Here is a 15,682-nt window from a genome sequence, read left to right as displayed (position 1 = left end):
AACAGTTAGTACACATATTGCCCTATGACAATGGTTAACAACCCCACGACATGTCAGCGCTGTCCCTTCTCAACCTTGGGTTCCCTATCACCAGCTTTCCTGTCCCCTCCTGCCTTCTAGTCCTTGTCCTTGGACTTCTGTGTCTCATTAGTCCTGTTCTGTTTTATCACCAGTGGAATGGTGATCTTTAGGAGTGACTTCACCACAGGGGCCATATTCTCGGGGTTTCTCCCGTCTGTCAGGCCAATAAATCTGGTCTTATTTTTGTGAGTTAGAATTTTGCTCTACATCCTTTTCCAGCTCTGTCCAGGATCCTCTACTGTGATCCCGGTCAGAGCGGTCAATGGTGGTAGCCGGGCACCATCTAGCTGTACTGGACTCAGTCTGGTGGAGGACTTGGTAGCTGTGGTCCATTAATCCTTTGGACGAATCTTTTCCTTGTATCTTTCATCATAGTTTGATATGCATCTCTCTAACGGCTAATGATCATGAACATCTTTTCATGTTTGTTGGCTGCTTGGATGTCCTCTTTGGTGAAGGTTCTGTTCATGCGCTTTGCCTATTTTGTGAGTGAGTTGTCTTTTTGTTGCTGAGTTGTTGCCATTGTCTACGAATTTCAGAGATTAGACCTTTGTTGGATAAGTCATTTCCAAAGATTTTTTTCCCAGTATGTAGGTTGTCTAGTTACTCTTTAATAAAGTCTTTTGATGAGCATAAGTTTTTAATTTTTTGAAGTCCCATTTATCTATTTGGTCTTCTCTTTGTGTATCTGTTGTAATGTTTGTTATCCAATTTTTACAAAAGATTAGGTCCTACAGTTTTCTCCTGGAATTTTATGGTTTTAGGTCTTTGATCCATTTTGAGTTAGTTTTTGTGTGTGGTGTGAGGCATGGGTCCTGTTTCATTTTTCTGCAGGTGGATATCCAGTTTTATCAGCACCATATATTAAAGAGACTGTTTCTGCCCCACTGAATGGACTTTAATCTTTAATCCCTTGTCAAAAATCATATGTTCAAACAATTCCCTACTGATAGGCACATGTGTTGCTTTCAATTTTAGAATGCTGCAAATCCATCAGTATTTTTTTAGGACAACTAGATGCTACCGAATCAGTGTTGAAACGTAGACACATTTAACATTTTAATTGTATGATAGCTAGTCTCCAGAGGTGGTCTTCCACCTAATCATATCTCAATATTTCTGCCTTTGTGTCTCCTCCCTTCTCCTTGGATAATGTGTGGTCCTTTTGATCAACAGAATATGGTGAAAGTGATGCTGCCTGACTTCTGAAGCTAGGTCATAAGAAGCCTTTTCGTTTTTGCCTGAGTCTCTTGGAATGTTTGATCTGAGGGAAGCATGTAAAAATTCTGACTACCCTGAGACTTCCAAGCTATGGTGAAGTCCAATCTAGCCATATGGAGAGGTCACATGGAGAAAGAGATGCCTTGCTCACCTTCCAGCACTGTACCGAACAATATTCTGTTGTGTTCCATAAGGCATTCATTGGCTAATTTAGATTTAGATCACCGGGCTTTTCTTCCCAGTCTGTCTTAGTCTTTAAGCTCTGCTGAAATCTGTCTACCATGAGTGACCATATTGGCATTTGGAATCTTCCAGAATCACAGCAATGCACCAGCCGCTACAGTGTGACAAACTGACAGATGGGTGTTGGAGTTACTATTTTAGGAAGTGTTATTTAAGATGAGCACTAAAAGGCACATAATTACCCCTATTTCCTATTCATATATAGGTCATGTTAGTGACCTGAACACAAAAGAACTACATGCTATTACTTTAGATTTGTCTTATGTGCAAAAAAAGTCATCTTAAATAATGTTCAACCTAGGAATATTGATTCCCATTGCCCTAGGAACTGCCTGTAAATCTACATTTATGAGTATTACTCTGTAATCTAAATAGATACATATTCTTGTTTTATAGGATAACTAGGCTTTAATGTTCTTTAGTCTCATGTGTAAGAAGTAGCCACAGAGGTGTAACTGTCATTGTTAGTCGCTGTTGAGTAGACTCTGACTCATGGCGACCCCATGTGTATTGTGAAATATTATGGTCATATATAGAAAAAAAAATCTATTTGATATTATAAATATTGAGATCCAGAATTGCTGGCAGCTCTAAAGTTATTTAAGGAAACTCAGTAATTGAGCTGGGCTTTTAATATTTAGCTTTTTGGTTGTTTTTAGGTGCCATCAAGCTGGTTCTGACTCATAGCACCCCTATGTACAACAGAACGGAATACTGCCCAGTCCTGTGCCATCTTCACAGTCGTTGCTACGCTTGAGTCCATCATTGTAGCTGTTGTATCCATCTATCTTGTTGAGGGCTGCTAAGCATAAATGCAAGGTAACTTAGCAGTTTTAAGTATTTTGTTAATACTTAGAATTTGCTAAGTCATAAATGTAAGGTGGTGCAATGGTTAAGTGCTCAGCTGCTAACTGAAAGGTTGGTGGTTCGAACCCACCTGATGGCTCTACAAGAGAAAGACCTGGCGATCTACTCCCTAGAAAACCCTATGGGGCAGTTCTACTGTGTCACATGGGGTCGCTATGAGTCAGAATCTACTTGCTGGCACCCAACAACACAAATGTAAGGGATGGATAACAAAAAATTAAAATATTAGGAATAGTATTGGATTCCACAGAGCATGTTTCAAATACTTATGTGCACACACACACACATTTATTTGGCATTTGCCACTTAAAAATTCATATGATGTTATATCTACAATAACTTTAATTCCAGTAAGTTAGTTTTTGTAACTAATGGAACAGTCTTGAATTTTAAGCTCAAAGTGGTGTTTGGAGCTAACTCAGAAATAAACAGAGATCAATGATGTGTTATCTTCCCTCAACCAGTACTCAAGTTTATTATTTTCCTTTCAGGGGACCCATGAATAGTAAAAGTTAAATTTCATGACCTGGAGAGATAAGAATAGGTTGAATTGTAAAACCAGGGCTTACCGTCGACAGGTGGCTGTACAGAGGGGTAGTTATCTTAACACTTCCTCAGCCTGTCAAAAGGCAACTATCCCTCATGGCTCTTGGCTTGATTATGGATATAGTCCTTTACACATATAGTACACATACTTTGTTTTTAATTCAAAAATAAAATGAAATTGGATATACTGCAAAGAAGATTTTTTTTTAATCTAGAAGAAATGTTTTATATAACAACTTCCAACTTTGCAATGACCTCTATATTAAATTCTACAGTCACAAAAGACAATATAGCACAACAATCTATATAAACAAAGTTAACCAAGACATAGAGTCAATATGGAAGGATAATAACAGTGAAGCCTGAACTTTGTATCTTTTGTAAAATTATGTACTGAGCTCCAAGAAGCTCTTTTTGGGCTACAGTATGAAAAACTTGTGAGAAAGTCACCACCTGGAAGATAAAAAATACCGATTTTATTCCAACTCAAGGTTTCATTATTTTTTCCTACAAACCTCCAGAAAGGAAGCATTCTATGAGGCTTTGCTAATACAAACCATTCAAGATCTAAGATTAAAACAGCACATTTAAGCCTTATTAAGGTGATATTAGCTAATATAAAATAATAAGTAAGCCAGAAATTCTCTAGCTAATAACTTCATTTTCTGTAAGAAAAATAAGGCATTAAGTTATTTAAATCTCAGTTAACAGAGAATTTTGTAGGGAGTTCATAATCCTTAGCTTTTAAAAACAAACAATACTTGAATAACAAAAATAACTTGAATGCTACATATTGGCTATTATAGTTGTTCTAGGTATAACGAAATTAAATTGTATACCTACATTCAGTTCTAACTTGCCTTCTCTTTTTGGAAAAAATCATGTAACAGCTTTGTGAATCCTTTTATCAACTCTGTTGGTTAACGATGCTTGCAAAAATCAGGGTTTTCGAAAACTCATATGCCATAATTCTTACATGTAGTTTTTCATAATATTTATGTAGCACAGGCTCTTTCTTTGGAGCATTGCTCTCAGGTGATGATACATACAGAGTATCCACATGTTACACTCTTTATTCCAGTGCAGAGGTATTGAATTAGAACCCAGATGAAGCTTGTATAGTGTGCTTGTGTGTGTGTGTGGTAGCTATTTATTAAAGATAGAAACCCTAGTTAATTTTAAAATGTTAAGGAAAGCATTCTGAAGGAGATGCATAAACTAAAGTAATCCAAAATAATGTTAATGAATGATTTACTAACAGAACACATTTTTATTATTGTGAGAGCCTGCAAAGTTATGACATGCTACTTTATATGTTCCAACAAGGTTCTGTGAATTTATAAGTAGTGGAGCAAAGTTCAGTGAAAGAGAATTGTACCTTCATCTATTTCATGGCTTAGAGTAAGTCTACAAAGTTATGACACAGTAGATTTGAATCTTCAAGCTGTTGCGAATGTGTTGAAAATAATAATTTGTTCAGTTTTGCTAAATCCTTAATTTTATTGAGGAGAAAAGGATACTCATTTTTTCCCCCCAGGAATATATGTAACCCTCATTCTATTGCTAATGAATATAATCTATTACCTTCAATGTGTATATTACTCTTTTATTTTCTGGTAATTAATAGTTTGAATTTTATTTTGAGCAAAAGGCAATTTCAATGTAAATCAAATGTTTAAAGAATACATGAATACAAACTGTCATGGGAATAGCTAAATTTTTTCCAAAAAGTAAAGTTTTTCTTAGCTAGGTCATTTTAAAATTCTAATTAAAGAGACATAATTTTTGAAGAGGACTTTTTCACTCTAATAAAAGGAATACAATATGCACCTTCATTTGTCGAATCTCTCTTCTCTTCTAGGGGAGGCAGAAGGGAGAAAAGGAACTCCAAAGTAGGTAGCCAGATCAATCGAATCAAGGCAGGCGATAAACAGACAGATACTGCCTTCTTTCTCTAAATTTAAGAATATATACAACTATTTCAAAGTAAGGTTTTTAATTATAGTAGGATTTCTTTTTCTCCATTTTTTAAAAGCACTCCAGATTCTATAATTATTTGGCAATAGTCAAGTAATCAGTGTAAATTTTGTTTTGTTTAAATGAAGGCTATCAAATATGCCATAACTGTAAGCAATAGGCCCAAGCAGTATTTTCAAGAGAGGCTGTTTCTTTAGAAGGTTGTTTTCCTTAGGAGGTACTTGTGGTTTGCTACTGGCAAATCCAGTGATGGCTGATCCAACAAAAGCTTTTACGTGCAGTACATTTTATTGTTTAAGACAATAGCAGCTGATTTATAGAATTATTTTTAAACTGAATGAGAAAGTAAAACTTATAACAGTATTTTTTTAAACAGAAGAAACCACTTAAATCACATAGGTTAGGAGAAAGAAAGAAACAGAAAAATGTGTATTCCTAGTAGACATTAAATAACACCAAAACCAAACCAGTTGCCCTCAAGTCAATTGCAACTCATGGTGACCCAGAGAAGAATGGTGCTCCACAGGGTTTTCAGTGGGCTAGAGAATAAGGAATAAAATGGTCAAGTATCAATATACTTGATATAGTATAAAGTAAAAAAAGTAAAAAAAAAAAAAAACTCAGGTGAGATGTTACAAGTCTGTGTGAAGGTATGACTACTGTTATTCCCTAGAAGGAAGGCAGACAAGGAACATTTTCTATTTGTGTTGCACTCAAAGGGAAAGAAAAGAGGCTGTGGTTTCTGTCTTCAACCCCGCCAATGAATACTCCCACTGGGATCCTGTCTACTGGATAAGAGAATGGGAAATGCAATTGCCAAGGAAACATTTCCACATGGTAATTAATTTGGGGGCTAAGGAATAGTGAATATGATGGGAGATGTTAATATTTTTTGAATTAACGAGATTATTTGTGTTGTTCTATCATTTCTGTATTTAATTCATTCTGACTCTAGTTTGCTGGCTCAGTATTCCACATTTCATATTGCTGATGGCTTTGTATTAGCTACAATAAGCCTGTGATAAAATTGATAAGTTTCTATTCTAACTCTTTTATTTACTCTTTGTTTATAATATATTCTATTATTTAAAACCCTGTTTTTAAAGCAATTTTTCAGGAGGATACTGGCAGTTAATGAAATTATATTTTATATAATTAAAGTAGCTGGCAGAGACTGCATGATATCCAGGTGGAAGAGGTCAGTTATGGAGAGATAATGTTAAAGTGAGTATCTAGTATTTATAGAAATATTTTCCAGGGAAAGGGAGAGCAAGAGGAGAGAGAGAGAGAAAGAGAATATGAATGAGCAAATAATGGAATATTTTAATTGAAACTAAAAGGTTGTGATACTAAATTAAGATGAATATTAATTTCAGAAAAATGAAATTTCGGTTTGCCTGAATAGTTATCTTTCTTAATGTTGCAATATTACTAAGTACTAACATCTTAACTGCTCTGTTAATTAGATTCGATTTTCATACAATGTACCATTCTGGAAAGTTGTATAATTTTTTTTTTTCTTTCAGGGAATCTAAATTTTAAGGTCATTAATATCTCTGTCCTCTAATATCTTGCTACTTGAAGTGTGGACTGTGGACTAGCAGCATAGGTACCACTCAGGAGCATGTTAGAAATGCAGAGTCTCAGGCTCTACCCCAGACCAAATGAATGAGAATTTGTTTATAACAGATCCTCCGATGATCTGAATATATATTAAAATTTGAGAACACAGTTCTAACATACCCATATAAGTGTAAATATATGTGTAACTATATGCCTATATATACCTACTTCCCACTTATCAACGATCTCATTATCTGACATTTTGCATTGATGACAATAGTACAAAATCTACTATCCAACTATTTTGTGCATTAATGATGTAGTCTGGCACTAACAAACGCCGAGGTGCGAGATGAGAATGCTGGTTGTGATGGTTAAGGTTATGTGTTGACTTGGCTGGGCCATGATTCTCAGTGGTTTGGCAGTTGTGTAATGATGTATTGGCATAGTTATGTAATTTGGTAGTTATGTAATGATGTGGTCATCCTCCATTATCACATAATGCCAATTTTTGCTTAACAACCTGGTATTTGGAACCTAACTATGTTGAGAAGTGAGGAGTGGGTGTACAAGTACCTATTAATCTTCATTTACATTTCCTCCCTTTTCCAGAATTTTACATATTACTTTATGCAATATGCTTTACTTAAAATGCTGTCTTGACACAGTTTGACACCTTGGCTAGAGGCCAGTCTGTTCTCCTTCTTGAGCAACAGATTAAATTCACTGTCCAGTTACCCCCTTTATCAGGCTCTAACACTCCTGGGCCAATATGCACCCAACCTAATTGGTACCTAACAACTAGGGACAGCCCCTATGCCCCACAAGCCTGCAGTATTATTCAAAATTCCCAATCCCCAGGAATTCCAGGAATCCTAGCTAACCCCACTCTGCTTACCATACATAAAGTGCCGCCTACAATTCTAGTTTATTGTTACCTTGCCCCCAGGTTCAACCCCCTGTGTGGTGCTGTGTCATGGCATGCTATGCCTCCCTGTCTCTGTGCAATCTTGCTCTTTTCTCTACTACTTTACCAAAATTATTCTTACTAGGGTCACCAAATAGCTTTCTAATTGCCAAATTTAATGGTGATTTTTCAATCCTTATCTAATATCACTTATTTATGGCATTTAATGGTATATTCACTTGGTAGCTGAAACTGTCTCTATCCTTGTTACGAACAACACATATTCCAAGCTGTCCTACATTTTTAATTGCTGTTTCTCAATCTTCTCTCCTCTTCCTCCTTTCATCCTTTAAATGTTGATGTTCTCAGGATGCTTCCTGTTATCACTTTCCCTACGAGATCTTACCTATTCCCAAGGCTTCCATTCCCTCCTAAAATCAATCACCCCCCTCATCCATGCCAGTTTTCCTAAAATCTGATCTACTTTCTTGATAATAGATGTCCCTAAGCACTCAAATACTCAACATGTCTCAAACTGGACTTCTTATTTTGTTTCTTCTCAAAATCTTCTGTTTCTCTGAGATCTATATTGCTATTATTGACCTCAACAGTCAAGAAATCAAAAGACTCATTGCACTAGGCAAATCTACTGCAAAAGACCTCTTTAAAGTATTAAAAAGCAAAGATGTCACCATGAAGACTAAGGTGCACCTGACCCTAGCCATGGTATTTTTCAATCACCTCATATGCACGTGAAAGCTGGACGATGAATAAGGAAGACTGAAGAAGAACTGATGCCTTTGAATTGTGCTGGCAAAGAATATTGAGTCTACAAATCTGTCTTGGAAGAAGTACAACCAGAATGCTCCTTAGAAGCTCCTTATGTCTCACATATTCTGAACATGTTATCAGGAGGGATCAGTCCCTGGAGAAGGACATCATGCATGGTAAAGTAGAGGGTAAGTGAAAAAGAGGAAGACCTCAACGACATGGATTGACACAGTGGCTGCAACAATGGACTCAAGAATAACAAGGATTGTGAGGATGGCGTAGGCCTGGGCAGTGTTTCATTCTGTTGTGCATAGGGCCACGATGAGTCGGAACCAGCTCAACGGCAACTAACAACAACTAGCACCTCAACGTGGAATCTGGTTATTTTCTACTTCTCCCTCCAACTCAATCCCACAGACTCAGTCACCAAGTTCTGTTAATCCACCAATTTAACACCCCATGGATTTTAATACCCCCTGTTTAGCCCTACTACTGTCACTTTAGTTCAGGCCGTGTCAATCTTAAGCATGTTCGGTAATGGTCTCCTAACTCTACTTTCTAATTCTTGCTAAGTATAAATTGTTATTTACACTGCCATGTTAAGTGCATCTTTTTCAAAAGAGGTAGTTTATTTTCTTTATTTCCTGATAACAAAAAAGTCATGTTTATGGTTTCAGGGACATCTAAGTCAATTGGCATAACAAAGTTTATTAAGAAAATGTTCTCCATCCCACTTTGGTGAGTGGCATCTGTGTTCTTAAAAGCTAAGAAGCGGCCATCTAAGATGCAGCAATTGGTCTCAACCCACCTGGAGCAAAGGGAAATGAAGAATACCAAAGACACAAGAAAAATATTAGCACAAGAGATAAAAAGGGCCATAGAAACCAGAGACTCCATCAGCCTGAGACCAGAAGAACTAGATGGTGCCCAGCTACCACCAATGACCACCCGGACAGGGAACACAGCAGAGAGTCCCTGATGGCGCAGGAGAAAACTGGGGTGCAGAACTCAAATTCTAGTAAAAAGACCAGACTTTTTTGACTGAGACTGGAGGAACCCTAAAAGACATGGTCCCAGGACTCTCTGTCAAACCAGAACTAAAACCATTTCTGAAGCCAATTCTTCAGACAAAGATTAGACTCGATTATAAGACATAAAATGATACTCATGGAGAGTGTGCTTCTTAGTTCAAGTAAACACGTGAGAGTAAATGGGCAGTTCCTGTCCAGAAGTGAGATGAGAAGGCAGAGAGGGACAGAAGCTGGGTGAATGGACAAGGGAAATCCAGGGTGGAAAGAGGAGTGTGCTGACATATTATAGGGATAGCAAGTAGGATCACATAACAGTGTGTGTATAAATTTTTGTATGAGAAAATAACTTGAGCTGTAAATTTTCACTTAAATCACAATTACAAAAATATCATGTTTATTTTATAAATTTTCTAAATAAAAGAAGATGAATAAATGTCACACGTATGATAGTGGAGCCCTGGTGGCACAGTGGTTAAGCGTTGGGCTGCTAACCAAAAGGTCGGCAGTTCAAATCTACCAGCCGGTCCTTGGGAACCCTATGGGGCAGTTCTACTCTGTCCTATAGGGTCACTATAAGTTGGAATTGACTTGACGGCAATGGGTTAATGGGTTTTGTACGATAGTTCTTTTTCAAGGTGCAACTACTGTAACATTTTAGTACACAGGATTTCATATTTTTTCCAAATAGACATATACTTATTTTCAAAAGTTAACATATTAACATATTTCACTCTTAAAAATATGATGAATATTTTATATCAAGACTTGTGATCCTATATTATTTAATTAATTTATAAATTCTATGCTGTATTTTAGGAGCTCTGGAGGTGCATGGGTTAAGCACTCGGCTGATAACTGGAAGGTTGGCAGTTTGAACCTACCAGCTGCTCTGCGAGAGAAAGATGTTGTAGTCTGCTTCCATAAAGATTACAGCCTTAGAAACCCCATGGGGCAGTTCTACCCTGTTCTATAGGGTCACTATGAGTCAGAATCGACTCAACAGCAGCATGTTTGGTTTTTGGTTATGCTATTATTTCAATTAAATTATGTTCCATAATCTATTTTACCACTATATTGGGATATTATTGGCTATTTAATTTTTCTTCAATTTTTTTTTAACCATAGAAAATCATGCCATAATGAATACCTTTAGATAGATCTAACTATTTTTGTGAAAATATGCTTGTTTCCTTAGGAATATCTGTAGAAGCAGAACTGCTGAGGCAGAGAATATGGACATTATAAAGGCTTTTGATAAATTTTGAGAAAATTCCTTTTAGCAAGTGCTGTATCAGTTTATGAGTCAGAATCAACTTGACAGCAATGGGTTTGTTTGTTTTTTTAAATTCATCAATTTATTGCTGTTTCTCAATCTTCTCTTCTTCCTTTCACTGGAAATTGTCCATTTTTCTACCAATTTCATCATAATAAATATTCTGATAAATAATAGGCAAAATTGGCACCCATTGTTTTAACTGCATTTTTATTATAGTTAGGATAAAATCTTTAAATATTTCTTGTCCATTTCAATTGTTATCCTCATTCTTAGCCTGATTCTTCTGTTGATAATTATTTACAAAAACAAATTTATAAACACATCTTACATATTCTAAGACTAATAACATTTTATCATACATTACTAATTTTCTTCCTCAATATTTATCTTTTAAATACAAACTGGTCTTAAACTTTTCTGCGAACCATGTCCTTAATCTTTTTTTTTTTTTTAATTATGGTAAAATATACTTAGCATAAAATTTATAATTTTGACTATTTTAAAGTGTACAACTGTGTGGCATTAAGTACATTTACAATGTTGTACAATCATCACTACTCTCTAGTTCAAGTTTTTCATGACCCTAAACAAAATCCCCATACCAAATGCATTAAGCAGTCACTCTCCATTACCCTCTCCACCTAGCCCCCGGTAGCCACCAGTCTGCTTTCTCTCTCTATAGATTTACCTATTCTGGATATTTAATATAAATGGAATATAATGATATGTAACATTTGGTGCTTGGTTTTCTTCACTTAGCATAGCATTTTCAAGATTCATCCATATTGTAATAAGTATCAGTGATTCAATCCTTTTAATGGCTAAATAATATTCTATTGTATGAATACACCACATTTTGCTTATCTATTCATCTGTTGATGGGTATTTGGGTTGTTTCTACATTTTGGCTATTGTGAATAGAGCTGCTATGAACATTCATAATATAAGTTTTTGTTTGAACACCTGTTTTCAATTCTTTTGGGTATATACTTGGGAGTGAAATTGCTGGCTCATTTGGTAAATCTATCTCTAACTTGTTGAGGACATTTTCTTATTCTTGCCCTTAACCCTTCTCTCTTCTGTGATCTCAAGGCAGCTGGTATATAACACTAACATAGGCCTCACCTTAGAGTACTATAATAACTCATTACATGGCTATATGAATTCCTTGGGCAAGAAAGAAGGCAGGAACTATGCATAAATCATCTTTGTAGTCTCAGTGTTTAACAAAAGGCCTAGCGCATGTGTGGTACTCAGTTGGTTTTTAACTGAACTATTAGGATTACTAAACCTTATGCCTGCAAATACCTGCAAAACTGCATGCATCTTTTTCACCCTGTGCTCCAGCACGAAGAACTATTTGCTATTTTTATACCCATCCCAGGTTGTGCAGTGTTTAAGCACTTGGCTGCTAACCAAAAGGTCAGTGGTTCAAACCCACCAGCCACTCCATGGGAGAAAGATGTGATAGTCCACTTCTGCAAACATTACAGCCTTGGAAACCCTATGAGGAAGTTCTACTCTAGCCTACAGGGTTGCTATGAGTTGAAATCAGCTCGATGGCAATGGGTACCCATGTCAAGTGCTTTGTAGCATTGTTTTGTAGTTACGAACCAGGACCGTGAAGGCAGCCACATCTGGGTTTGAATTCAGGCATCACTCTTCTAGCTTCCTAGCTCTGTGGCCCTGAACAAAGCCTGAGGTTTTTCTTGGGTAAAACAGGGATTAATATAGTATCTACCTCATAGATATGTTATGGACATAGATGTACACTCAACATGAAGTAAACAAATAATTAGCGCTTAATAAATGGCAATTATCATTATTACTACCATTGCAACCTAACTAGATGAAGTGTAGTATGTAACTGTTAGATTCTAAATGATTATTTATTGCATTATTAAATCGCTATATGTTGCACATGTCCCTTTTATAGAAAAACCTTGTGAACAGCTTTAGAGGTATTTAAAAACATATTTTTAAAACAAATTACATATAAATAAACTAAAAAAAATCTGAATGAATATATATATCCATTTATATATTGGAGAGAATAGTGATGCATATTCAGTAATATTCTTATTAAAATAAATTATATTTAAGAGGCTATTACTCTTAAATAGCAAAGCCCTGATATAAACGTATCAGTCAATTTCCTACAGGGAATAAATGGCTGTTAAGTTACCCCTATGAATACTACAGGCATCTTTCCTATCTTAATAAACCCCAGTTGAACGAATTTCTAATAAAAATAAATGATTATGAAAAAATTTTAATAATCTGTAATGTTCTACTTAATAGAAATCACATTAACAAGAAAAAAGAATAAACGGTCTATACAACACTTATAGCAGTCAATAATTAAGGCACCTAATTATGGATAATTTACCTATTTGAAACAGTGATTAAGTCAATGTCCACCGTGAATTTTCTCCAAATTACACTTTTCCACAATTTCTATCCCTTCAACACTATTGCCTCCTGGGTGATACTTCCTACTGCTAAAACTAAATGTAAATATTTGATAATGATTCTCACTTTTTGAATCTAATGTGTTGCCATCAACCAAAGTCCAGATGTGAATTTGAAGATTTACACATTCAGAAGATGAGTTGTAATCAGTAGGCATTATGAGATTATACCTCTTAAAGTATGTTCCCTTTGCTCATTGAATATTCTGTCAAAACCATATGTTGGGAGAAGGCAGCAGCCTAGTCATTCAGTGCATTAACAGGCTTGTTGAACAGACAAGGACAAAAGGGCTCAGTGCAATGAAACATCAGTGATTTCATATAAATATTTATTAGTATTTTGCTGTAGCTGGGAACACAAAAAGGAAAAAAATCAATCTTAAAAGTCACTCACAGTACACACTGTCCAATAAAGGACCAGATTTACTGATAAGAATATGGTCTAATTCACCAAATTACCCACAAGGTATTTTCAAGCATGTTTGTGGTGCAATAAGGACAGTGACAATGAAAATCTCAAAGGAGATACATTTCTAATTTCATGAATCTGTTGTAAATCTTTAGATAAACTGGTAGAAAAGCAAAGGGAAAATGTAAATGGCAATCCACCTGACTGAACATTTTAGTTTTTAATTCCTCACTGTTTCAAATAACTATGCAATACCAGCTGAGGCATATTTCCTTTCTTAAAGTTGTGATATATTTTCAAGGCTGGTCTCTAAGGAATTTCAAGACAATGGTTGTAGTGGCACACTAAGAAAGAGTGAGTCTTCTCCCAAATAAGTATTTGGAGTTGATACACATGAGAAAAGACTTTTTACATTGGTTAATGAGCTGTCTGATTTATCTAATAAAAGATCAGGAAGGTCTTTTAAAACTTACTCTGTAATTAGAGAGTTAAAAGGCTAAAACAAACTGTGATTTCTAAAAATCAGTATTTAACCAACATATTAATTATTCTAAATCATAGATTTAGTTATTACAAAGTCATTTCTTTTTCTTAATTTTGTTCAGTCTTAATGAACTTTGTCCCATTTAGGGTGACCACCTCACTCTGGTTTGCCTGGGACTTTGCCAGTTGCAAAACTGAAAGCCCCGCGTCCTGCGAACCTCCTCAGTCCTCACGAACTGAGATGGTTGGTCGCTCTTGTCATATGTCATTTAAATAACTGTTGCCATGAATGTGCATAATACAACGAATAAGACTGTGAATGTGATTCATAAAATTTAAATTCACTTTAAAGGGGAAAACTTGATCTAATTATGCTAGTTGTGACAGTATACTGTTGGACAAAGCTTGTTTAACATAAAAAAAGTGCCGCTTAAATGAACACATACAGGTCAGCAATGATAACACACGTTACCTTAATGAGATACTTACTTCTGTAAAAATTCTTCAGAGCCACATATACTTAGAAGATGATCTTTGGGGAACAACTGGTCATTTGTACAAACATGTAGAATTTCTTCAATTAAGTCTCTGACGAGATAATTCGCTAAAAACAAAGATGAATAATAAAAGTTAACAAGAGCTTATTATATATTGGCTGGGAAAAAGCTGTTGAGGATAAAAAAGCACATTATGAACTATTGTAACTATCTAGCTCCATCAAGAGGAATTAAAATGAGATGTGTCGCACTTACTAGTCTGGTTAGATTTGCAGGTGTTTTTGAAAAATGTTGTTTCCATTTCCTTTGATCAGATTTCTGTTTTCATGGAACATAACAAAGCTAATATTGTATTCTTCATGTTAAAACAATTGTGTACATTGTAGCTTTCTATAAACAATACTCCATTGTGGTTAGTCTTAGGGGACCTGGGAGATGTCAAAACCATAGCCAGGCAAGGGTTCCAGGAGTGTGTTCTACTTTCCAAGTTTCAGCCTGAATGAGACATGGTTTCCATTCCAAGTGTGCTATCATGATAAAAAGATTCTGAATTAACTGGAATATTTTCAGAGCATTTATATTAGTTAATATTCGAATCTATGCAGTGATATTAAGGTGATGCTACAACACTCGGTATATGCTTATTAATGCTCTGTGAATTATGGTATTGGTGACGGATATTGAATGTACCATGGACTGCCAAAAGAACGAATAAATCTGTCTTGGAAGAAGTACAGCCAGGATGTTCCTTAGAAGCAAGAATGTTATTAGGAGGGACCAGTCCCTGGAGGAAGACATCATGCTTGGTAAAGTAAAGGATCAGTGAAAAAGAGAAACACCCTCAAGAAGATGGATTGACACAGTGACTGCAACAATAGGCTCAAGCATAACAATGATTGTGAAGTGGCACAGGACTGGGCAGTGTTTCATTCTATTGTACATAGGGTTGCTGAGTAGGAACTGACTCGACAGCACCTAACAACAACAACTAAGAACTAGAAATAGTATAGGTGTCACCTCGTTGGTTTATTTGGACAAATGATTTAACCTCTTTGACCCACTTTTCTCATGTATTAAAAAGAGTTTGTAATAGCTTGATTTACTTCTTTCAGGAATCTGGTAAGAGAGTAATATAAAAAATATAGATAAATGTGTTCAATAAATTATGAAGTGCTATGCAATTGAAAATTATTACTGGGGTATAATAATAATGTTCTTGTTGTTAGTTGCCATGGAGTTGATTCTGACTCATAGTGACCCCATGTGTGCAGAGTAGAACTGCTCCTTAGGGTTTTCAAGGCTGTGACATTTTGGAAACAGATCACCAAGCCTGTCTTAC

General features: G+C 35.7%; 1 protein-coding gene across 1 annotated transcript in view; it reads right to left on the bottom strand.

Annotated features, from left to right (window-relative positions):
* Positions 1-15,682, bottom strand: part of PIK3C2G (phosphatidylinositol-4-phosphate 3-kinase catalytic subunit type 2 gamma) — a 417,122-nt gene that overhangs the window by 375,514 nt on the left and 25,926 nt on the right. Inside the window, exon 4 of the mRNA XM_012559647.2 lies at positions 14,336-14,450. Within this exon, the coding sequence (XP_012415101.1) occupies positions 14,336-14,450 (115 nt within the window). The remainder of the gene's footprint in view (positions 1-14,335; positions 14,451-15,682) is intronic.

Source organism: Trichechus manatus, unplaced genomic scaffold, assembly GCF_000243295.1.
Source record: "Trichechus manatus latirostris isolate Lorelei unplaced genomic scaffold, TriManLat1.0 scaffold00289, whole genome shotgun sequence".
NCBI lineage: Eukaryota > Metazoa > Chordata > Mammalia > Sirenia > Trichechidae > Trichechus > Trichechus manatus.
The sequence above is the reverse complement of the archived record's forward strand: the minus strand, read 5'-3'. Positions and strand labels throughout refer to the sequence as shown.